Source organism: Athene noctua, chromosome 16 (genome assembly GCF_965140245.1).
Source record: "Athene noctua chromosome 16, bAthNoc1.hap1.1, whole genome shotgun sequence".
Lineage (NCBI taxonomy): Eukaryota > Metazoa > Chordata > Aves > Strigiformes > Strigidae > Athene > Athene noctua.
Genome location: NC_134052.1, coordinates 16,940,126 through 16,965,173, shown reverse-complemented (window position 1 = coordinate 16,965,173; position 25,048 = coordinate 16,940,126). Strand labels below are relative to the sequence as shown.

Here is a 25,048-nt window from a genome sequence, read left to right as displayed (position 1 = left end):
GGGAGGTGCCGGCCTCGCCCGCTGCGCTCAGGTTTCCTTTTCCAATTTGAAGATTATTCCTTTGCCGGCTCCCAACTCCCACCCAGCGCTGGGTGCGTTTCCAGGCCGATGCTGCCAGCAAACCCTCGGTGTCTGGCAGGCCGAGGCCAGCGGCCCCCCCACAGTACCGGGGCGTTTGCCGCTCGCGAGCTGGCAGCGCGGTTGTGCCGTGCCTCGCCCCCGTGCCAGCGCCGTGCCCCGCTCCCGCCGCCGCCTCCCCCGGCCCTGCACCACGCGGCGCTTGGACCCCGAGCTGTTGGGTTTGGGGCCGCGCAGCCTGTCCCCCCCCCGCAGGCTCGCGTCATTCCGTGCACCAACCGCCTCCAGATGTGGGAAAATACGTGCTTGGGGTGCTGTGCCGGAGGGGAAAAGCCAATTTTAGGGAAATAACCGGGAACGGGGAGGAGAAACGCCGGCGCAGGAGAGGGCGGCGGTGCCCGGCGGTGCCGTTGGGGCTGCGCCACGTGTGTTTGACCCCTGCCCGTGGGGTTTGTGGCCGTCGCTGCTCGGGCGCCCCTCAGCCGCGCCACGGCCACCGGGACCCGCCAGGCTGCGAACGCTCTGGCTCCACAGCTGGTGAATTGTCTGAACGCTCCGTAAAGCCGAGGCAGATGATCCAATAATTATCTTCTATTTATCTCATCTTTAACATGCAGATTTGTTGAGTTAATTTTGTCATGACTGATATCTCCTATGTTTTATTGAAACAACGGGGGATGAGAGGGACTTTTTTGAAAACATTATATATATTTTTAATTTCGTTGAGTGCTCTCAAACCCGATTCCTACTGAGATAACTGCTTAATAGCTACGATCATTATGTTATGAAAAATTATTTTAGCTCAAAACTGTTTTTTAAAAGCATAGTTGAAATAAATTCAATAAGATTTTTGGCCAAGTTGACTCTCCGCTAATTATTCATATTTGTTAAATTGAAAAATGTCCCTATCTGTCTGTGGTTCTGCATCTTGTTGAATTACAGAACTATTTGTCACGACCTCAGCAAACAGAGGGATCGTCACATCCCCTCCTGCTGCATTCAGCGCTCAGTTATTGGCCTGTTTTCAAGGTGACAGCGGTTAATGACGCTGTGTATAAATAGAATTGTGTTGTCAATAAACGCTGCCGCCAGCCTCCTGCGTTTCCAGGCCTGCCTCAGCCCCGCGAAGGATTCGCAGAAGGTTACAGAAAATGCATCAAAAGAAACCACTGATTTTCGGTGCCCTCCACCCTGCAGGGGTGCGGGTTGGCTCCCGGGGGGCTCTGCTGGGGTGAGGCGCTCCCCGGCCTCGGGTGAGGGCAGCGCCCGGCGCCGGTGTCCACCGGCGCCGGGCGCTGCCCTCACCCGAGGCCGGGGAGCACCGCGGGGCTGCAGCTGGGGGCAGGGAGGGTCTCTGAGGGCCCCGTCACCCGGGAGGGGACTCGCCCGCTCCCTTTGCCGCCCCCCCGTCGGCCGGTCGCGGCGTTTAGCCCGGGCCCAGCCGCTCCCCGGGGCCAGGCCACTGCAGGCGCTGCCCCCGGGACCCCTGAGGCGCTGCCCGGGCCCGGGGCTGTGGGGCGGCCCCCGGGGTCCGCACGGCCCGTGGGACGCGGCTGCTGCCCCCCGCTCCTCGCCCGCATCGCGGCCGCCTGGGCCATGACCTCTGACCCCTGATCTCTGACCCCTGACCTCTGCCCCTCAGCCATCCCGGGCTGCTTTACGGCAGCGTGGCGCCTCCAGTCTCTCGCTTTACGGCAGTGTGGCACTTGCCGCCTCTCGCTTTCCGGCAGTGTGGCGCCTCCCGCCTCTCGCTTTCCGGCAGAGTGGCGCCCTGGCAGCCCGCCTGCGCTCCCTGCTTTACGGCACGGTGTCGCGCGGCCCCGGTTGTTGGCGACCGTTTCCCGGTGGCGGGGCCCGGCCGGCGCCATGGACGTGGGGGAGCTGCTCAGTTACCAGGTGAGCGGCCCCGCGGCGGCTCCCGGGGCGCTGGGGCGGGGGGGGGGCGCCGAGCGGGACCGGCAGTGGCGGGGCCCGGCTGCTCCCGCGGGGCCTGGGCCGGCCCCCCGCGCCGGTGGGAGCGCGGGGGGGATCCGCGGGGCCAGCCCCGGCCGGGAGAGCGCGGAGGGGCCCTCGCCCGCGGCCCCGCTGGCGCGGCAGCTCCCGGCCCGGCCGCGGGCCTGGGGCGGGCCCTGCTCGGCCGAGCTCCGGGCGCTCTCACGGGGCCCGGTTACGGCGTCGCGAACTTTTGGGGGCGTCTCTTCCCCCCCCTTCAGAGAAGCGGTGCCCGGTGGGACCCGGTTTCCGGGGGCTCTCGGGGTCACGGCTCTGCCCGTTGGTTTGATGTCCGTGCCTGAAGTAAAGCCGGTGCTTGTTTCATGGCTCGTGTTCTCGTGCTTTTTTTTCCCTTCCCTGTTTTATGACAAAACCCATTCAATTTGATTTTTTAACAAAGTCTTTTAAAAAAGTTTTGTTCCTCATAAAAGTTTTGTTTCATCTCGTGAGAGTTTCTCTTCTCTTCTCTCAGCATCGGGTTGTTGCTCGTCCGTTGTTTGGGGGCAGTTTAGAACCAGGTGGGGTAAACTGCTTGTTTGTTGTCACAGGAGTGGCTTTAGCCTGTTCCCCTGTGGATCGGGGAACGGGAGCGCTGATTTGCAATGGTGTTTTGATACTTCTGCTGCGATTTGTGCACAGGGTAGTGTTCGCTTGTACTTTAATTCTTGGATAAACCGCAATGGTGGCTTTTCCCTACTGATGCGGTGAGTAAGAAAAGGACTCTGAGACATGACCTACCTTGTAAGTGATTGAGTGGGGGAGTTACGTGACTAGATCTGCTTCTTAATTCGTAGCCCAGGATCTCTGTGGGACGCGGTCCCGTGTGCTCTCCTGCTCTGCTGAGGTGAGAAGAATGTCCCACTGTTCAGGACATGTCTGTGCTTTCAGAATGTGTTATTTTGAGATGCACAGGGAAAGAGGGAAGAAATTTCCCATCTTTTCCCAGTGGTATAAAATACCCTGGAGCAAGGCTGTAAGAACAGGCTTTAAGAACTTCACTAGATGACTCCTTGATTCAGCTCCAGGACGTTTCCTTCAGTGGATCCCTCTGTCTCTGACGTCTTTCCCGCTTCACCCCTTCGTGTGGCACTGGCAGCGTAGTCCTGCGTTCTGGGATCTGCCCTAATTTTGTATTTCTCTACCTACCATTTCTCTGTGATTTTTCAGAATCAAATTAGAATGATCATTTCTCATGTTCCTTTAATTCTTTGGTCTCCTCCACTGCAGTTACAGTTAATGATGTCCTGTGCTTGTTCTGTGGTGTGATTTACACCTAAGGCGTAGAAAGGTAAATCTGTGTTGAGCTTCTGTTTGTTGTAGGTTTTTAACGAGGTTTTAGTCTGGGTCTTTGGCTCTGAAAATACAAAGTCTGCAGGATTGCCTTTGGCTCTGGAGGAAAGCGCGCATCCCCTTGCATTGGTCGCTGTGATTCTGTGCAGCTCTCCAGGATGCACTTTCAACGCGGCGCTGTGGGTGACTGCTTATGGCAACGTGGGGCTGTATTCTCCGGGGGCTAGAGGTGAAGAAATGCTGCTTAGCTGCTGGGTATTTCTATTTTAATTTAGTTTCTTGCTGCTGAAATTATTCTTAGCTGCGGGACAAAACATTCTGCAGCTTTCAACCAACTGCTGGAATTGTTCCTGGAGGGTTTGTCCTGGCTCTGTGCTCTCCTGGTCTCTCGGGTGAACGCGGACGGTCCCGTGTCAGCGGGTGAGATAACGCTGCAGAGGAAGTGTTGGGTTTCAGTGTCGCCCAATTCAGAGCTCCAGAATTAGGTAAAGGGGTGAATACAGGTGAAAGGGGTGGAGGAGCAGAAGGCAGATAAATCACTCTGAGTCTGAGAAAACGAGATTCCTTTCTGTGAGGGGGTTTCTGGCTGAAAGATAGAAAAAGGAGTTGGAAACAAGAGGTTTTGCTGCCTCCCTTCCTGCGCGGGTCAGGCGCCTGCCACGGCTCTCGGAGGCAGCGAAGCCGGTGCCCTCCTGTCTTGTTTTTAGAAATGTACATTCTTGTCCGCTGAACTTCAGAGCAGTCAGACTTCTGTTGTGGCTGTGCCACCGAGAGGAGGCTGCCCTGTGCGTGGCAGGTAAATGAAGCGAGCGTTGCTGCTGCTGGCGGGAGGCGGCTCGGTGGCTCCTTCGACAGCTCCTGACCTGCTCCACTTTTCTGTCGGGTGGAGCGCGGGTCCGGGGCCTTTCCTGCGCGGGGCTGAGCAGTGGGCTGGCTCAAGATCTCCTTGTTCCCACTTGGTGCAGGGGTGGCACCGGCTGTCAGACGGGTGGGCTGGGTGGTGGGTGGTGCGCGCCTCAGCTGTTGGATTTTAATCTCTTGCTGCAAACGAGTCAGTCTTCTCAGCTCCCCTTGGCATGACCCAAAATAATTGTTTTTCTCTTACGCTGTTTTGAATTTGTCTCCTCTAAATGCCTAATCTATGCCCTTGCTTAATCAAGATGTTCTCCCTTAGTGCCAAACTTGGCACAGAAGATTTCAGGCGCTGTGCCACCAGTTCAGCACCAAGTGTCTGCCAGAGTGGGGAAAAGGAACCTTTTGCAAAAAAAATACAATTAAACAGCACCTGGCAGTTTATACAAAGCTCAGGAATCCATAAACTTTATGTGTTGCTGCAAAACAGTTGCAGATGGTCTAAACCGATGATTAAATATTGCTGCTGTTCTGTCCAGAAAGACTGTGCCCAGATCCTCTGTGCCTGGTCTCCGATTATGGAGCGTAATTGAGGGGACAGAGCCAGCTCCGCTCCTGAGCAGGGATGGCTTCCAGTTGTCCTGCGAGGGAACAAGCGAGATTGTTTTAATTCTCATTAAATGCAGATTTCACCACTGCGAGTGATCATTGCAAATTGCTAATTTTTTAATGGAGTATTAGTAAAATCAAATAACAAAAGAAGCACTAAATAATGGGCTAAGGCCTGATGTCACCGGGCCGGGCGATCGCTGTTTGAGTGGGCTGAGTTTGGAGCGGGATGGATCTCTGCCTCTCAGTGACGGCACATCATAATTTCTGCTGCTGGTGTAGATAATTTACCGTAAATTCGCGGTGTAACGGCTGCACCTGATGGCAGAGGCAGCTCAGCCCAGCGGGCTGTTGACGACTTGCAGACTTATGACCCCAGCAGCTCTTGTCCTGCCGCGGGTTAAACCGAGGAGCCGTCACGGTCTCGGCCGCTGGCCCGCGGCGCTGCCGGGCTCTGCTCCTGGGCAGCACGGGCCCCCTGCGGGTCCGGTGTCCGTGCGCTGACGGGGTTGCAAGCGAATCTTTATTTCTTGATGCGTTGTCTTCGGCCACCACAGCGTAGCACGTGTCAAAGTCTGTCAGGGAAGGGCCCTGCCCTGCGCCGCGCTCCTTGGGGCGGTGTGGAGCCTGGGGAGTGAGTCTGCAGAGGACAGGGCTTCGTTCTCTCTGAAGTCCGTGTGGGTGCAGTGCACATCTTTCCTTTTGTTTGCCTCAGTTTGTGCGATTTTGGATGTCTTGGGACTTCCTGAGCAGTCTGGATTTTCCTGGTACCAGGAAGAGCAGGTACTGGTACCTGGTACCAGTTCTTCCAGTTTTTAACACTGAGATCCTGCACTGTCTTCTTCAGGAAGAAAAACCAATGAAAAGCAAGATTGATAGCAGCCTGATTTATCACGAATGTTGGAAACAAAATGAAGTTATTGAAGATACCTCTGGAGGTTTGGGGCTTGCTCTCAGGAGTCCGAAAAGGACAGCTAATGGGTAGCTTTCTGCAGGGGCTCTTGAGCAGGCTGCAGCCGGCTGAGATGTGGTCACAAGCGAAGCTGCATCACTTAGGAAGATTTGTTTCAGATTTCATTAACAAATAATTTCTGAGCTTCATAGTAACAAGGTTACTTTCTAAGCAGATGTCTTAGTAACATGAAACTCCGTTACTGAGACTTCTCTAAACCTTCCTGACGTTTGGAGTAAGGCTGGACGCAGTCAGGGGCCTAAGCACTGTGTTTTCAGCTTCTACTTAATCCTGGAATTAATGTGCTTTGAGGGAGACCGGGCAGGGGCCCTGGGCAGACCCTCGTCCCTGGTTGAGGGGTGGTTCCTCTCCCTCCGCCGCAGTCTGTGGAGGCGCCCGGTGGGTGTCCCCGAGCGCTCCGCACCCCAGGCCCCCGCCCGGGCTCTGACCGCCTGGGACGCGCCCGTTCGCCTCCGGAGCGAGTGCTGCTGGAGACTAGAAGAGAAACAGAAAGATAATTCTCCCTTTACCAGTCACCAGCTTTTGTTTACTTTATTGTATTTTATCAGTGTTGGCTTTTTTTAAACCCTTTTGTGTTCATTGTTTTTTTGTGTGGTGATATCAGTGTTAGATTTAAATGAAAACGTCTTCTGAATAAATTACTGTGAATGCATCGCGTTCAACAGGAACAAAATTAAGCTTAACTAACAAAACAATTTAAAAATGCTTTTCTTGTGCGTTTTTCTAATGAATTCTATCTTCTTGCCAAATGCACCTTAGCACAACCGAATAAAAAATCCCCGCATTTTATTTATCAAATGATTAACTTTCCCTTTTCTACCAGAAAGGCAAAAACTTGTGTAGATGTGTGTGAAGCTACAAAATTATTTAAATAAGCGTGTTTAGACGCGATATATGTGTTTGCTTAGCAAAATGCCCCGGTCTCAGTGCAACAATGTGTGTGTGCTTAATTCTTGTTGGTTGGTAACAGTCCTTCAGGAAACACAAACGCAAACCAGAGATGAAAACCAATGAACAGAAACTAATGCTTGCCTTAAATCAGTCGTTTCTGACCGTGCATCTCTTGTGAAATGAGCAGAAACCCAGGTGTTTCACTTATGCCTTGATTTCTTAGTTTTAATAGTGCTGGTTGGAAAACTGCAATATTCTGAGGAAGGTTTTGCATAACATCAATAACAAAAGGAAAAACCTTAATGCCTGCTTAATAGCGTTTCCCCGGGAATTCAATTACTGTCTATTGCCAATATGTTGGCAGCATTAATAATTGCACACGGGGCACTTCCATAATTTATCATAATGATTTCTGTTATGTATTATAGAAGATTCTTCCCCCCAACAATGCATAAATACAAAAAGGATAAAATAATTGAGATTGAAACAGGGTGTAAATTCTGATACTAAGGATTGTGTACTCAGAGGAAATGGGGTTGGTTTCATGATGGAGTTTTAATTTAGATTTTGTTCTGGTGATATAGTCCCTTCCCATGGTACATTACTTTGCATCTGACAAACCACCAGCTCCCTTGGTCCCTCATTACAGCTGCAGTCTCACGGAGGGTTTTGTTCCTTTCTTAATGTTTAGAAATGAGAGCAAGGAATGAGATTCTGACTCCCCAAATCAGGAACATCCAAGGCAAACCTTGCGGGGTTTTTTGCTGTAATTTCAGGACTTACTGTGTCACTAATTTCTATGTCTGTGTTTGTAATAATAGCCTGTCAGAGGTGGTTTACGATGAGTTGGGTATTACTGAGGAGTGAGAGGAAGGACGTAGGAAGGACAGAGACCTGTGAGCCATTAAGGGCGCTGAGTAAGGAATATGTATTTACCAAAGTTTTTTCCTTAGATGATGTCATTTAGAAGAGCATCTTTTTTTCTTTTTCTTTTCTTTATTGGGTTTCTGATTGCTTGGGGAGGGTTTGAATTAGTGGTTGTTGACTATAACACATTTGTTTCCAAATGGATCTATGTGACATTGTATTTTAGTGTACCTAGAGGGTAATTAATAGGAATCTGCTTTAAAAACACCCCAATAACCAAAAAAACCCCAAACCAACGCCCCAAACCCTCCAAGCAAATACATTTTTCATTTCAGAGAATCTCCGGGTCTGCTTCTACTTCACAGCTACTGAATTATGAGCTGAGTAACGGCTTTAAAAGTGCACGGGAGCACTTTAGAAGGGTTTTAAGTCAGGAGTGTACCATCCGTAATGGAAACGGCAGAGGAGATGGAGGGAGGAAGGAGATAGATAACAGGCTTTGAATAGGTCTACCTGGGAGCTTCTTGAGCTTTGGTTTGTGCTAATGTGTTGGCTGGGAAGCTTGATTCTGCATCTTCCTCAGAGTGGTGACAACACGGTAACCCCGAAAGCACCGCGATCTCGGTCACTCTGCTGGCCTGCCTCCTGCTCATTATAGGTAACACTTTAAGAGATTTCAGGGGGATCTTGTTTGGGTTTTGGTTTTTATTTTCTGTCCTGAAAGCAGAGTTTGCTTGAGAGCAGAGCTTCCATTTACTAGCTTTTCATTTGTAGTGAAAAATAAATACATCAGTCTCTCTGGGTTGTGCAGAGCATGCTGGGGTCTGCAGCGTGCTCATCGGAATCGCAGCAGGATTGCCTTATGAGCCTGGAAGATTTATTACCCTCTGGGGCTCAAAAGTTCCCAACCTGCCGGAGAGCTGGAAGTTCCCACCTTGACGCCCGCGCTCGTGCTGGACCTGGCAGGAGAATGGCACTGTCACCTATTCCTCTGCATCCTGCTTTGAATCAGACCCGAGAACCCAAATCTCAGTTAAAAAGCAAGGCTTGTGTTCCAGAAAGCACGGTGGGCCTTCTCTGATTTCAGACAGAGGGTCCCACAGAGCAGAGGAGTGGGTCCTCCTGCCGAATAACGTTTTATGAAATGGGCTGGACAAATGTTAGACCTAATGGTGTTACAAAATCATCTATCAGGCAACTTGAGTGGTGATAGAAAGTAAAAATATTTTTCTTATTGTTTTCATTGTTCTTAACACACGGGCTCCTTTTAAAGAGTAAAGAATTAAGCTTTGTGTTCCTGTAGTTACAGAGCGTGGAGTGCTCCAGCACTCCCAGCTTGGTTGTCCTTCCAAAAAATAGGAGAGACCAAATTTCATATCCTTGTAGTTTTTGAAGGGAGAGAGTTTTTCCTTCTTCTGCAAATTCTTTCAACCCTTTTTGCCTAAATTAAGACATGGGATTAGGGTTAATGGACTCTTTCTTGTGCCTGGCAAATTACCTTTAATTTTGATAATTACATAGGAACTGTGGAATAAAACAATAGGCTGTTCCGAGCGAACGATAAAGGTCTGGGCACGGCTTCATCCGGTGCCAAGTCCCCGCAGCATGGCAGCGGGCAGCCCTGCCCCTGCCCCTGCCCCTGCCCTCCTGCTCTGAGCTGGGCTGAGCCCGCGTGCAGGTGTTGGCAAATCTTGGACAGAGGGCTGGGGGAAGTCACGGTGAGTTGGGATGCACACCGGAATTCGATACAACCTCCCATACTAGGTGGGTAAAAAATGATCTTTCGCTGCTCCCTGCTTGAGCCTGTCGGTCTTCTGTCTGTAAAAGCTGTGGCTGTCTCAGCTGGGGTAGCCTGGGCCGGGCCAGGGGCGGGGGTTCGCTCCGGCCACTTCTTCTCTTTGCAACACCAGCCTGCGCCGCCTCTGGGGATATTTTCCCGTGAATTGTGTTCATAGATCAAACAAGGTAGGATGTTGACATAGCTCTTGGCAGAGCCATTCATCTACTCATGTGATGTTCCACTTCACTAAATTAATTTCCTTTCCAGTTTTCAGAGTTGTTAAGCGTTGTGTAAGCAAATGTTTTAAACAAGTTGTAAGAATTTCCTCAGTATGCCTTGTCATATTGGTATTCTGGTTTGCCAGGATCACAGAAGGCTTGTATTCACTCACCTTATTTCTCTGACTCTAGCCTAACCGAGGGACAAAAAGACCCCGTGATGAAGAGGAAGAAGAAATCAAAGCCCGTCGGAAACAAGCCAGCGCACGAGAGCACAGTCGTCACAGGGAAGAGGAGGCTGCTGCGCTGGAAGAAACCGATGACGAGAAGAAGAAACTTCTTCAGATAATTGAGAGGGATGGAGAAGAGGAAGAGGAGGAAGTAAATCACTAGTGTCCTGTGGGAAAGGGGAGGCAGTGGGAAATAAGCAAACGCTGTATCACTTCTCTGTGATTTCCATTTCTCACCGTGTAGCTGATGAGGCCGCTGGGTGATTTGTGCAGCTGAAGGTTGTGGTTTTACTTTCCTGCCCGGAGGGGGGATTCAGTCATTTCAAACGGGGCTTCTCAGAGGTACCCTCGGGAGGTTTAAAGGGGGCGGGAGGGGGGCGAAGGGGAGGGAGAAGGGAAATCTTTCAAGCCTAATCTTTGTTTTAGGCTGGGAACACCCAAATCACCTTCTAAAGTACATTTTTAGGAAATAGCTTCTGTGTTCTGAGCGGTTTCCTAGCTCTATTGTTCTCATCACTACCCCCAGCCGTGCAGCTTCTCCCACTCTCCCCCTCTTTGTAGCTGTGCAGCAGCAGCAGCAAATAAACAAACATTCTTCTATAGGAGAAAGGGCTGGGGTCAGAGGAGGGGGGTAGCAGCTGTCAAGGGTAAATGATTTCAAGCCTTGGAGACAGAAATCCAATGCAGCATTGGCCTTTCTGCCAAGGGCCAGGGAAGAGATCACTTTATAAATGTGACACATGGATTGGTATAAATCTAGAAGATATTTGCTTCCTGCTGCCTGTGTCCTGTTTGATAAAAAAACAAGTGATATTCACCACTGCAGAATCATGTAGCTTTGTAAAATATCATTGTCCTTTGTATACAGCATTGCTAGCGTTCGTCCCTGAAAATCTCCCTCAGTTTTTTGATGTTGAGCTATTGCCATTGCAGTTGTTGCTGATAGCAGAGAAAGATAACGCAGGATTTCTGTAGCATTTGAGCCCCAGGGAGGACGAGTGGACGCAGCCAAAGGCCTCTTGACTGCCTGGAGTCTTGTGGATTCCTGCAGCGTACAAGTCCCTCGTTTTTGTCAAGTGGAGTTCTCCCATCCAGACATTTTAAGGGCTGGAAGTCCAAGGTTTCTTTAGAGCCAAAATGTCTTGTTTATTATCCTGGAATGCGGTTCGTGTAAGTGCCATCAAAACGGGCTTTGTACCAGCAAATGTGATGGAAGGAAGCAAATCTGTAGGACACTCTAATACTGAATGCAAATTAAATACAAGATAGAGAGCCGAACCTAATGGAGAAATTGCAGTGACATGTGTTAGAGAAAGCAAACAATCAAATGAAACAGAGGGAGGCAGCGTCAGCATGTGTGGCGGTGTCAGTGTGGATTGAAGGCCCGTTGCAGGAGGAATCTGGTTTGGGCCCTGTAGGGCCAATTACTGAATGGGGTGGTGACACGAGAGGGGCAGTGCTGAGACAGGTCGGGCCTGAGCACGTTGGAAATCCAGTAATAACCAAAGATTTGACTGGTGGTGTCGTTGTAATGGAGTTTGCTGAAGAAATAGAAATTTTCTCTCTCGTACAGGACTGCTGCTTAGAGTCGTTAACCAGAGAGTCTTCACCACCAGAAGCAACTCTTGATTTAATCCTGCACAGGGGATGGGACACAGAACTTGGCTTAAGACGTGAAGGGGTCTGGTTGCTTTTTCGTTCTGAGGATTTCTCTTTAGTGGTGATTGTAATGTCATCTAACAGAGGAGAGGGAAGAGGTTACACGAGAAAATCTACATCAGTGTTTTATTAAGTGCCCTAAAATTGTGAAACGAGGAAAATAACGGAATCGTGTTTGTAGGTGTCCGGGAGGTAACTAAAGTTACTGTACTGTTGTACGATCATTGTACAGTGCCAACTGAGAAACACCTTGGAAAAAACTGGAGTCAAATATTGATTATTTTTTTCTTTAGAAAAAGACTTTAAAATAGAAGTGAAAGCTTATCCAAGTGAGGAAAATACAAAAGAAGATAAGCTCAGGGCAGTTAGGTGGAGACCACAAAACGAAATAGCACAATGAACTTTGGAAAAGAAACTCTTCCTGACCGTGAACTGCCGACGCAGATTAATGTGTCAGAGGCAAAAAGCCTCAACGCGCTGGCGGTGCCGGGCAGTAACGGGTGTACAGGAACAGCTCGGGGAGGCCGGGCCGCAGCACGACTGATGGGTTTTCATTGATACTCAGTTTTGGGAAGGGTAGGGAAGCTCTTCTGGTTCTTTCCCAAAGAACCTTCCATTGGGAAACCCCCGGTTTGTAAAATCTCCCCTTGGAAGGTTTTGCTCTGGGGAGCTCGCTCGGGGCAGAGCCGGGGTGAATCACTCGAGGGTGGCCGTGGAGTGCCGGTGCCGGGGCAGGTCTCTGCCCTGAGACTGCCCGGGGCTGCGCTCCTTCCCCGCGGGCGGGCCCCGCTCCCCCGCCTCGCTGTGCACGCTCTGTCCCATTTGCCGGGCGACTGTTCCAACCATCCAAACCTCTGTTTTCTGCCCTTTTGATTCGGTTAGGAGGAACCTTTGGATGAAAGTTCAGTGAAGAAGATGATTCTCACCTTTGAGAAGAGATCTTACAAAAACCAGGAGCTGCGGATCAAGTTTCCTGACAATCCAGAGAAGTAAGATTATGCTCAGTCCCTCTCTGTTATCTTTTTTATTTTTGGTTTTGGGTTTCAGCCCTAAATCAATTTCTTGAATATAGAGATGGTTTTGGTTACCTGAGGCTTGTGTAACAGCCAGTTATTGACATGTAGTTCTTCTAAATTGTATTTGAAACTAACTTTGTTAATTAAAACCAGCGTTACCGAGACTCTGGTGGTGGCCGGTATATGACTGGCAGCATGAAAAGAATAATTAGCAATGAAGGGCAAAGTCCTAGTTTATTAAATTCTCGCTGTTGTCGATATTCTAGATTGTGAAACTTCAGGCAATTGTGTTGTTTTATTTTGGGAACACACAAATTCAGTGAAGTTTCGTTAGTTTCGGTATCTGAGTAAGTGGCTCGGTTCTCAGAGAGAGAAAAACAGAGAAAATCGAGGGCAGAAGCTAAGGAGCTCTCCCAGCATCATCAGGGGTCGTCAGCCCCACCGCAGCTCGCTCGGTTTTGGGGGGCTCCTGCTCTGCGCCGGCCTCTTCACTGACCGGCAGGTGCGGGGGGTGTGTGGGGTGGCCTGAGAGATCGAGATCCTGGATTAGTGAGTTTTGCTTTCCAAATAATTAAAGATTTCCTGCCATCATTTTGTGGGAAGGCGTTGTGCTTGCGTGTGCAGTCAGCGGTCTGCGTGGGAAGAAAATAATTTCATATTGTGGAGGTTTGGATGCTGCGGGGAGCAGAAGGGCCGGGGGTGTCTGCAGGCAGACTGTGTGTGTGCTCCTCCACACCTGCGGCTCTGGGGGGCCTCTGCCGCCTTCCGTGGAGTTTTATTATTCACCGTAAATTAATTTCTTCCCCCACTTGAGTGCCATTATTTTTTGTCCAGTTTGCTGTTGCTTCCCTTACACAAATTCTTTTCTGGACTGCACTCCAGGCTGATACAACCCACGGCCTGTGTGGTAGCGAGGGAAGGTGCCTCGCTCTGGGGAACTGTTTATGTGCAGGGTTTTTCTGTGTAGCCACAACCTCTTGATTTTTTAAAATTATTTTTTTAACCGAGGTTCTGGAACTGATTTACAGAATAGGAACAAATCTGCTTGTTTATGTAAATCGTGCAGTAGGAAGCTTATCCTCCTCCGGGGTGGGGCCCAGGGTGCCGGGAGGAGGTGGGGGCCCGGCTCCGCCACCGGGGTGACGCGTCTTCCCTGGCGCCTCCCGCGAGGTGCTGGCCCCTGGTTTGAAAGGGCTCCGCTCCGAACACGACTGATGGACTTTTTGCCCTTTTGTTACCGCTTTTGTCTTGCGGCAGGTTCATGGAGTCGGAACTGGATCTGAATGACATCATTCAGGAGATGCACGTGATCGCCACCATGCCAGACCTGTACCACCTGCTGGTGGAGCTGAACGCGGTGCAGTCCCTCCTGGGGCTGCTGGGCCACGACAACACCGATATCCTTCGGCGGGGAAAGCAGCTCTCGGCGAGAGGCTCCCTGCAGACTTCCTGCTTTCACAGGCTCATATATGTGTTTTTCTCTTCTTTCCCACCTCACTGAATATGTCTTTGTCCAAGTGAAAACCTTCTTTGTTCACGTAATATTGATTCTGATTTTTTTCAGTGCTGTTATTCTCCTTTCTTGTTTTATGACCCTTTCATCTCACTTTGAGTGGCTGTGTTAGAGTGTGCACAGGTGAACAGCACGGGACAAGCCCTGTTGTGGGCTTAGCAGCACGTAGCCTTGAACTGTGTGCAAACTTTGGAACAGCCCCCAGTAAAAATGAAACCAATTTACCCCTTTTGGTTGAGAGCTGAGCTGTCGTGCTTTCAGCTACTTGCCATGGACTAGCTCACCACAGTGTGATAAATCCTTCACGTGTCCACACCTTTAACTGGGTGTGCTCAGAGCCTGCGGCTGCGGGTAGCCCCTCTGGTTCTGTAAATACCCAGAGACATTTCCATGCTCAGTTAGTTCTTGTGTCACTGAACCTGATCTCTGTGTGCATCTGTCTCTTGTTCTCTGAAGACATCTCAGAGAGAGTTTTCTGTCTATACTGTTAAAGCTTTTGGTAGTTTTGAACAAAAACAGTGTCATTTTTTTAATATCCTGGTGCTGTGATGCTTAGCCATCAGCTGATAAATAGAACTACGCCTGGCTTACCATTGTGTAGCCTTTAACAGCAGAGCTCAGCCTGCACTGCTTGTAAATATTCTACAGTAGATTAAGCTGAAAAATTGTGACATGATTTGAGAGATCGTGTATGTGTCCTGACAAACATCAGTGAATGGAGGGAAGGGCACTGGTCTTACTTGGGACCACAGCAGGCTTTTCTTTTTCTTTTTTACTGATTCATGACCTTACGAAAGTAATTTATTCTTTCCTTCTTTCCTTTATATGTAAAGAAGTAGATGATACTTACCAGCTCTTCTGAGGCGTTTTGAAATACGCAGTGTTAAAAGGACTGTTAGCGCTAAACGTTGTGGTCAGCTGCGCAGATCTTGGTTTTCTTTTTTAGCACTTTCCCTTATAGTACTGTGCGTTAAGAAATCATAATTCGCTCTTTCTAAGTGGGTGCAGTGATCAGCAGATAAAACCAAAACATGGGTGTTTGATTGCGTACCAGTTTATGTTGGAAAGCGCTGCTTACGTGTTTGGGTATTGTGACTCGTATCTGGCTGAACCTTGGCGTGGTGAATGCTGGGCCCTGCGCAGCAGTGAACACCACAGCTCTCCTTAGCTGGGACCTGAAATGGAAGTTGCTCTCAATAAGTGTTTGTTAACAATTTACTGTTGTCCGGTGGGAGCCACCTACCACGTATGAGCAGTGTCATGGCCACCATAGTTTCATGACTTTTTTTTTTGTTTTGCCAGACACCATCAGGCTTTTTGTGTGCTGTGTGCATGGCATTAAAGGCTTCTGCTGAATTTCTCATTCACAGGGAAAATACAAGCTATGGGGATTCTGCCCGGGATAGCAGAGCTGATTTGTAGCTGGAGCGTGCAGGAATAGAGTTTGCTTTGTCCTTTCAGCCGTGAAAGCTGTGTCCTGGGGTCACTGCTGCTGTCAGAGACTTGTCAGCATTTCCACTGTGAACTCTTTTTAATTGGTTTGCAACTTGCCTGCCAGTTAGTCTGCGGGTAGAAATTTGGCCTGTGAATTGCAATTTTGGGAAAAGTATATTTCTTGTTATAAAACTGCTGAAGTGTTTTCAGACCCGTTAGAAGAGGACACGGGCTGTAGTAATGCCTCTTCGCTGGGCTGCTGCTGCTGCTGATGTCAGGCATGTAGGCGTAAAACTCAATTGGTATAGCTCAAGTTTGCTAATGACTTTTTGTTAAAACAAGAGAAAAAAGATTTTTAAAATTAGCTCTTCAAGGAGAGAACTAAACAAATGGCTCTTCAGATGTGATTTAAATGTAGTGTCTTGAGGGAGCAATGCAAGGAGACAAAAGCAATGTCCAGGGGGAGCAAATAATCTGCTGAAAGATTCAGGCAGTTTTACACAAAAAATGTGAATGAAAGATGATCACTGACAAGATTTTATTAATGAAAGATAGGAAAGCTTCAAGTGAGGTTTGTTTTTTCTATCTCCTGAATTTTATAGGACAGCTGATACTCTCACTGTCAGCCTCCACAGGAGCCCCTAGACAGGAGAGCCCTGCCAGATGAGCTCCTCTGGCTGCAGGCTCTCTGCTGTGTTCTCTCAGAAAAATCTGGCTCCCTTGTCTTCACCGCACCCCGTGGGTAGCAGCAGTCTCCAGCGCCCGGGCCTGTTCCCTCCCAGGTACTGGGCTTCCCGTTTGTTGAACTCCGGGAGGTTCCTGTGGGCCCGTTCCTCCAGCTTTTGTTAATCAATACTTGGTTCCTTGCAGAAGAAATGTAAGGCACGTTATTTTCTGTGAACTTGCTTATTGAGTTGTGCTCCAACGTGCTTTTAAAAATTGTACCCTGGCGCCTTTGACCGTGTTTTTGTATGAGCACGGTGAGGAGTAACCACCCCTCCGGTTCCTGAGGGTGTGCAGACAGCTTTGGCTTGGTGAGGGGGTGCTGGAGAGGATAAGGAATGGAAGGGTCTCGGTGACACACACCTGCGGCGCTGAGACGTGGCTTAACCCGGGGCGGGGACAGGCAGCTCCCTGACCGCCCTCCCTGAGACCGCATAGGTCAGGACTGAAACCTCCCTCAGATACGTGAAAATGCTGCTGCTGCTGCTTGTGTGTGAGAGCACATGCACTAACAGGGGAACTGGGAGGCTGGATCGTTAGCCTGTGCATTTTAAAGAGATTCATCACAAAGTTGTTATATAGGACATGCAGTTTTCTACCCCGGTGGGACCGGGGCAAGATTGATCAGCATGTCTGAGAGCATAGGAGAGTGGCTCTAATGAGCTGGAATACGTCTCGTTGTGCAGGAGAGCCGTGTAGCAGCCGGGCGAACCCTGTGTTATGCAGCCCGGAGTTAATGAGTGAAAATTGGGCTGGCAGAAGCTGCGCTGCTCCTGCGAGGCCCACGGTCAGAGGAGCATGCTGGCCTAATTGGGCCGGGCAGGAGCGGGTGGTGGCTCCCGTGTCCGGCAGCGCCTTGTTAGCTGCGCGCCGTGTCGGGTTAGCGGGGTGTCACGGAGAGCAGAGTGCCCAAATCACATTATTATAACTCATTTCTCTTTGCTGATACTCAATTTTGGCGATGCAAGATGGTGCCGAGTTATACCAGCTGTAGCAGTTTTGATTTGAAAAAAATCAAAACTAGGTAACATCAAGCAACAGTAAAATTGCCTGATGGAGTAAGCCCACAGTCCCGTTTGGTTTTATCGTGTGTAATTGTTAGGATTCCCTGACTTTGGTGCTTATGAGACTCTGCTGAAGCAGCCCCTGCTCTCGGCTCCGGGGGTCTGTGCCCCGCTGCTGCAGGGTGACCCGACGTGGGCCGTCTCCGTGTTGGTTGTCCTTAACGCCTGGCACATGTTTCCATAGCCGTGGTGGACTTGCTCCAAGAGCTGACCGATATAGATACTCTCCATGAGAGTGAAGAAGGAGCTGAAGTCCTCATAGACGCTCTAGTAAGTAGCCACCTCCCCGTGCTGTCCGTGCCCGGACGTCTGCCTGAGGCAGGGCGGCAGCGACGCCCCGAACCGCCCTGCCCGCCGCAGCGACCCGGGCAGGAGCCTCCCTCTGCCTGGGGTGGCGCTGGGGGCTGCCGGGGGTGTTTGCAGTGCCATGTCAGAGCTTGGGGAGTGGGATCTTCTCACACCGGGAGTCCAAGTTGCGCTTTTTGGAAGGAACGTGCTCGTATTGCAAAATTTGTGCAGGTTGGGAGATTTTTTCATGCAGTGAGGGAGAACGAAGCAACACTTGTGACTCGGACAGTGTCGAATTGAAAATAGGAGGTTGATTTGTATTTTTCTTCCTTCTTGTGGCGGAGGGTGACCTCTGTTCATCCATGAAAAATTGATGTTTGAGGCAGGGCTCAGACTGTTTTCTGAAGAAGAGTAGGGCTGTTGTGATCTTTCAGACTGACCTTTCACATGGGAGATGAGTAGTCTTCTACCCAGTAACTCTTGTTTCCAACCCCAAAATCTGTGTTTGATGAACTGGAAGATCTGTTGTTATAGTGAGGGTACGCATTTTTCTTAACCAGGAGTAAAAGCTTGAAAGTTTCCATGTACCAGAGCTAATGCATTTTAAGGGCAGAGGAGCGTTTAGAGGTGATGATCCTTCTTGGCGCGGAGATTGAACAACCCCACAAAAATACCTACGTGCAGGAGAAGATGCATTGCTCAGTCTCAGGTGCCCCCTGCCTGGTTAACTCCCTCGGGTGCCTCTTGACCTCCGTGGTGCTGGACTTGCCCCTTCCCTGGCACTTGTGCTGGGTGCCCGCCGCTCCTCGGCCGTGGGAGGAGGATGCTGAGCCGAGCAGAAGCCCCCGGAGAAGTGATGCCCAGAACTTGAGATGTCCACGTCTCTCTACCTTTGGCAGCTTCTGCCGGTGAATTGCTGTGTTTGTGAAATGATGTGGCTGTGTCTTGTTCTGTAACTATTATGTTGAGATTGAAAGACGTGGAATTACGGGTTTTCTTTTGTTTGCTTTGTTTGGCTGCTCTGTTTTCTCCTACGATCCTTCTTGTCCAGTCACTATAATGTTGCCTTCCAAAGGTTAATGACAGTTGCCCGGAGCTGATTTCCTCCAGCTGGCCTCTGGGCTGTTCTTAATTACTCTGCCTTTGTGGAAAGATTGCTGGATGGCCAAAATGGTAGAGAGGAACTGCTAGCGAAGATGTTTTCTATAAAATGTGCAGAGAGGTAGTAAATCAAGTGAAGGTTTTTTTCTCTGTTTTCCTTGTCACCAGCCCATTGATAATAGCCAAGTTTTAGAGGTTTTATTGTCCTCTTTGAAAGAAACAGGTCAGGCATATCTTCAGAGATATGTTTAGATGTCTGCTTTTTTAGATTACTTTTTTTTTTTCCCCAAGCAAGTAGGTATAATGTAGGTATGTGTGAAGTTGTACTCCCTTCCTCAGCAGCTGGTACTTGTATTTTTTCCTGTGTTCCCTCAGCCCAAAGCTAGTTAGCGGTGTTTGAATTGGAAATGTTATTTTGTTTAACTTTTCCAAGCTCATGTCCTCAATGGAAAGTTAGCCAAAGTCAAGCTGGACTCTGTCCCACGGCAGCTTTGGAAGTGCTCCTTGCGTTAGCTTTTTGGTTGGGAGGCTCCGCCTGCAGGTGTGGGACCTGCTCCTGCCCTCGATTTGTCTGGTTTCCTTAGCGTGCTGAGCTCAGCTCCGTGCACTCGTCTTGCTGGGGGCTGAGTGCGAGGCGCCGGCGTTTGGGTTAGTGTCTGTGTGTGTGAGCTCCTCCAGCCCCGAGGGGGCAGGTGTGACAGGAGCGGGGCGGACGGGCAGGGAGCAGCTGCGCGTGGAGCTGCTGGCAGAGCTGGGCGCTGGCCCATCCGTGGGGGTTTGTGGTGCCTCGCACTTCAGAATTCCGAGGGATTATAAATCAATCAGGCTCGTTCAGGAAATAAGACTGTGACAAGGTGCATGTTTTCCTCCAGATGTTTTTCTGTTTAATCTGAACCACAAAAGTTGTTTAATTAATTAGGACAATAGTGACAGATTTACTTGGTGATTCCTTTGCTTCCTCTGAGATTTCAGAGCAAGATTGTTAACGTCTTCTGATCGTGTCTGGCAGGATGTTTCAGTAGGGCTTATTGATTTTTATTTATTAACCTGCCCGTTCTTTCTCCACCTTCCCTTTTTCAGTCCTCTTTCTTACCTTTTTATCTTTCGCATGACCCCGGTGATTTAGGTAGAGGGCCAGGTCGTGGCCTTGTTGGTCCAGAATTTAGAGCGCCTGGATGAAAGTGTGAAGGAGGAAGCTGATGGTGTCCACAACACGCTGGGTAAGTGGCTGTGCACAGCCTCCCGCTTCTTCCTGTGTTTTGTGGAGGCGGGTGGGTTGTCCCTCCCCTTCCCTTGGGCCCTCCTCTCCCCGCGAGCTGCCAGCGCTGCGGTGGGGGACCCGGGGCACCGGCAGCTCCACTGCCCCCGAGTTCCCTGCGCGCTTGCCTGACAGCTCTGCTTACCCCACCGAGGGCTCTTTGTGGCTTACGGTGTATTTAACTTGCAGGTGGTAGAACATCTGCGTTTCAGGTAGCCCCTCGTTACCTCTCTGTTCCCCAGTCTTTGCACAGCACCTTTGCAGCCTGTCGCCGTCATTAGCATCTAAACCATCCTCTGCCCCTTTCAGTCCTTCGGGACTGTGATCTCCCGAGGACTGAAAGAATGAGACACTGGAAACATGAGTTTTGGAATGTTTACTGCTGCTGGTGTTAGTTTAGTTTTGTGCAGTGAGTAAAGGGAAGGATCTCGGGCTTCTTCCAGCAGGAGCTGGCGTCACCGAGGATGGGCTGTGTGGGCAGTGTAAAAACTGAGAGGGCATCGTTCACCTGAGCTTGTCTCACTCAAAGGTAGTTTTGTGAGTAAGATGTAGCTTTGAGGAGTGCAGCCCTAGGGAGGACCTGGCAGAGCAGTGCTGATACAGGCCTGAGCTGAAGCGCAGGTGGGAAGAACCTCTGTTTTCTGTGTCTCCTCAGCAATCGTCGAGAACATGGCAGAGTTCCGCCCGGAGATGTGCACGGAAGCCGCGCAGCAGGGCCTGATGCAGTGGTTGCTCAAGAGGCTGAAGGTGAGCTTGTCCTCTGCTGTCCTCTGGGAGGTGTCGCAGGGAGAACTGTCAGGGCGCCGCTCTGGGACCCGTGGCGGGTGAGGCCGCGTTTGGCACGGCATGAAAGGCCCGAGGCTACTTACCATTGGCCCTTTCCGTTTGTATAGGTTATCCTTGTGCTGAATCCTAACATTTGTCAAAACAGTGAATTCAAAACGCGCCTCAAACTGGGAGGAATGTCCCTCTGACTTACTATAAGCTAGCAAAGCTGAAGGAGTTGGCGCTATGTGTAAGGAGCTCTACACAATGTGATGGAAGTCTGTGAGTAGAAGGGCTCTCCATTTCTGTACAGTTTGCCTGGAAAAGCATCTGTAATGTCGAGTCTTCATGAATGTCTTTGGGTTTACAGTTTAACTCTTGTGTGAACAGATGCTTGAACATGCCCTGGAAAACACTGTAGGAAAGGAATGGATAGTTCAGCACTCTTACAGAGCTGGTGGAGGAAATTTAGCAAACAGATTCTGGCTTTTTCCTAACCCTGTTAGTAAGGCACGAACACTTCCATACTTAAATGTCTTCATGGTTGGAAGGCCTCTGAATCACCAAAACACTCTGTCAGCTTTGTAAGTGTGCAGATACCCCCCTGTGCATCTCATATACTTGTTAGCAGAAGTGACCTATAATTTCTCACTACAGGTAGTAACATAATTATATTCCTTTTGCTTAAAAACAAAAAGTGAAGTTAATTTTATTCCAGGCAGGTATGTCCTGCTGCCTGCCTTGTAATTACTCTGGCAGCTGAGAGACCTAGAAACTGGGGAAAGCAAAATAATCACAACTTGCTTGGTGCCGCAGAAGATGGATGTTGAAGGTCTCAAACCTTGGTGCTGACTGTGTCCTTCCTTTGCCCTGGCGTGTGTTCGCTCTGGGTCTGGGGACGTGTGGTCGGGCAGCGCCGCCTCTCGCGCAGCCGCCGCCCGAGGAAACCCTCGGCTGGCGCTTTGCTGTGGCAGCGCTCGGCCGCGAGTCTCTCGCCCTGACAGATGTGGTTGGGATTAAACCAGGATCCCAGCACCTGGGCAGAGCGTCGCGCTGCCGGAGCGCGTCTGCGGGATGAGTTTAAAATCCGAGCTCTGCCTGGGCGTCGGCGGGGACGTCTGGCGCGCAGCACAGCGTGGATTCCTGTTCGCTGGCTGCGTCTCGGCTCGGGTCATCGTGTTCTGATGGTCAGAACGGCCTCGCCAAGCGGAGCCGCTCGCTGCTCCACACGCAGGCGGGGTCGATGGTGCTGTGCGCAGCCCCGAGGGGACGGAGCATCGCTCCTGGCACAGGCCGTGGGACAGGGCCCCGCCGGCCCCTGCGGGAGCTGCTGCCACCGCCCTCGTCTGCAGCGCGGCCGGGGAGCGCTGGCAGCAGAAAGCTTGGTGTAAATTCGGTAGTTGGTGGCGTTTGGGATCTCCCTGCTCCTCGTGTCTCTGTTGGGTGCTGCCCGTGCGGTGTGGCCTCCCCCGGGGTGACTGGCCCACGGCAGCCGGGCCGGGCGCTGGCTCAGCCCAGCCGCAGGAGCCGGGCCTGGCGGGGAGGAGGGCGCCTCACAGACGCCCTGTTTAACCCTAGTACTTGCTGCTTGCTTTTTTTTTCCCACTCTCGAATAGTGGAATACAAATAGCTGGTAACTGATGATTTTTAACATTTATTTTATTTTATTAATTCCTTCAGTAAACCAGTTTGCATTATTATCTGATCAGTTGACGTTTAGTCTGTGTAGATGAAGCTACTTTGGCAGCAGGATCCAGTTCAGAGTCCCACTTCGGAGATTTTATTTTTTTTTCTTCAAATTCAGCATTTTGGTTTCATTAAGTTTTTTGATTTTTAACGTATTTGAGTATGGAGAAAATGTACAAAATGAAAGTTATGTGACTGTGCAGGCTAAACCCATCTCACGTTCTTCTGCTTGTGATGTTGTGATCCTCACACAAAACTCTGGCAGTTACTGTTTGATGTTATTGTGATGTATTTTCTGAAATTCTGGTTTTGGTGACAGGTGCAGACTTCCAGAATAGGGATAAGCCTCATGCACTCGTATAACAACAGGGAAAATATATCACAGGAAAGAGATTTGGTGTTGCAGACAGCTGGAAACTCCTCAGGGGTTTTGAGCCAACTTGGTCAAACCTACTTACATAGGCCGGCGTGGAGGATCAGAGCTGAGTTTCTAACATGTGTGCATGAGCACACCCCCCTCCCCGAGACCCCTGAATCGGAGAGAATCGCCCCTGTTCTGTCCCTGCAGCGTACTGCGAAGTTACTGCTCTTGTATTTTGGTTTCAGTGTTGCTCATACGTTTGGTGATTTGATTAATGTGTTCCTTAAATCAGTGAATCCCGGGGCCGTGCCCTGATGGGTCTCTTGTTCCTTCCTCACCGACAGGCTAAGATGCCTTTTGACGCCAACAAGCTGTACTGCAGCGAGGTGCTGGCTATTCTGCTCCAGAACAACGACGGTGAGCCATGCCTCTGTTGTCGATGCTGTGTTAGGGTGGGATCCAGACCTCCTTCAGACCAGCAGCGCTCTTCTGCCTTCGGCTCCCCTTCGCCTCCGCTCTCCCCGCCGTGCGTGCTCTCTCGCGTGCGCATGCACCCTCTCTCTCTGCAGCCTTTGTATTCTGTCAAGCCGTATTGATTTTGTTCACTGATGTATCAGCGTTAGATGGCTGTAAAATCTGACAGTTAGCTTCATTTTTCTCTCTCTTTTCCCCCGTCCCCCCACCTCCGTCTAGACAACAGAGAATTGCTTGGGGAGCTGGATGGGATCGATGTGCTGCTTCAGCAGTTATCCGTGAGTAATTCACATCCGCCTGCTCTGCCGTCGGGAGGCTCGCGGGCGGGTGGAGGAGCTGGAGCAGTCTGGCTGTGGCGCTGGCCTGGCCGACTGCAGCTGCTGAAGGACAGCAGTGCCCCGTGTTTAGTGGCAGCATAGTCCCTGAACAGCTCCCACACGAGTGTGTCATCCATGGTAAACGAGGTTAATCCCCGTTTTAAAGATGTTAATGTGGAGGTACGCAGAAGTCAAATTATTTTGTTCTAGTTGCATGGCATGTAGGAGGCAGGCAGGGTTGGAATTTGGCCGTCTTCAGCCTCCTCCACTGCATGTGCCTGCCTCTGAGCTCCCCAAAGGTCGGGTGTGCGTAGCTCCCTTCTGTCCCTCGAGGTAGCACTGGCTGCAGCACCCTCAGGTGAGCGCCGTGCTGAGGACACTGGTGACAAGCTTATCCACGTGCTGTTGTGAATTGGGCAGTCGGGGAATTTGCCTTGCCCTTTGGGGCCCCGATTAAATCCCGCATTAGGCTGCGGCACGTTTGTTGGTAAATGGTCAGGGCAGTGGAGAGGGCACCAGAGTTGAGAGAGATGTGTGTGACTGTTGGCTTGTGCCTATCGGATGCTGAAGGCTTGTGATGTAAAATGTTTGTGTCTGCTCTACAGCAGCGTGGACTAAATTGGGCTCTTCATTTTGGGGTAATTTTGCTTTCTTTGTCCTGCAGGTGTTTAAACGACACAACCCTAGTACAGCAGAAGAGCAGGAAATGATGGAGAACCTCTTTGACTCCCTTTGCTCCTGCCTGATGCTCAGTTCCAATCGCGATCGCTTCCTGAAGGGCGAGGGGCTGCAGCTGATGAATCTGATGCTGAGGTACCCAGATAACTCTGATTTTTCTTGTCTGCTTTTGACGTACCAACACACCTTCTGGCTACGTGTTTGTGGTTTTCCATTATACTTGTCTGTCTGCTCTTTCTTTTGTTTCCCGGCATGTAAGTTGGACCTTCTCAGACACAGAAGCTCCACTCTTTGTCTTTAGCTTTGTTTCCCGAGAACTGGGGTTACTCCAGTAGCTGCTGGCCAGTAACAGCCACTGGTAACAGTAAACTGCTGCTGGTTTTTGCTGGTGCCTGGCTGGTTGGCAGACCCCAGGAGATGATGTATTCCTGCAGCGACGGCTGGGCGATGCGCAGCAGCAGGGAGCTGAATAAATAACCAAACGTGGATTATTCAGATAGGAACTCTGGGTTTTCTTGAGGCTAATTAAAGAAAAGCTCCAAAACTAAGAACGAGAGGGGAGCCTCCCTCTGCCTCGAGTACTAAGCTGCTGAGCTAGCCTTGCAGAACTAATTACTTGCACTTCTTGTGCCATGTGGGTGGGACTCAGTGTTTGGATTTTTAACAGCTTTTTCCCCATTTTTGGACTCTACTGTTTACTACTCTGTACCAGGATCCCAGCTGGAGAATGATGACAAGAGGAAAATTTCTCCCTGAATGTATTTCCTCCCCACCCTGTAGTTGTGAAGGGGTTAGGAGGGACAAAGCCTGACTTAGACACAGCTGCTGCTGATGGTTAATGGAAGGAGTTTCCAAGGCCTCAGTCTTCTGATGCTTAGGAACCAGCTTACTGTGCAGCCAGAATGGGATTGGTAAAGTGACAATGGGAAAA

General features: G+C 50.3%; 1 protein-coding gene across 1 annotated transcript in view; it reads left to right on the top strand.

Moving 5' to 3' along the window:
* The first annotated feature begins 1,847 nt into the window (after positions 1 to 1,847).
* Positions 1,848 to 25,048, top strand: part of CTNNBL1 (catenin beta like 1) — a 50,807-nt gene continuing 27,606 nt past the window's right edge. The window contains exons 1-10 of the mRNA XM_074920118.1: positions 1,848 to 1,974; positions 9,743 to 9,931; positions 12,322 to 12,428; positions 13,713 to 13,852; positions 17,362 to 17,459; positions 19,705 to 19,798; positions 20,492 to 20,583; positions 22,993 to 23,065; positions 23,342 to 23,400; positions 24,104 to 24,252. Of these exons, the coding sequence (XP_074776219.1) occupies positions 1,945 to 1,974; positions 9,743 to 9,931; positions 12,322 to 12,428; positions 13,713 to 13,852; positions 17,362 to 17,459; positions 19,705 to 19,798; positions 20,492 to 20,583; positions 22,993 to 23,065; positions 23,342 to 23,400; positions 24,104 to 24,252 (1,031 nt within the window). The 5' untranslated portion in view covers positions 1,848 to 1,944. The remainder of the gene's footprint in view (positions 1,975 to 9,742; positions 9,932 to 12,321; positions 12,429 to 13,712; positions 13,853 to 17,361; positions 17,460 to 19,704; positions 19,799 to 20,491; positions 20,584 to 22,992; positions 23,066 to 23,341; positions 23,401 to 24,103; positions 24,253 to 25,048) is intronic.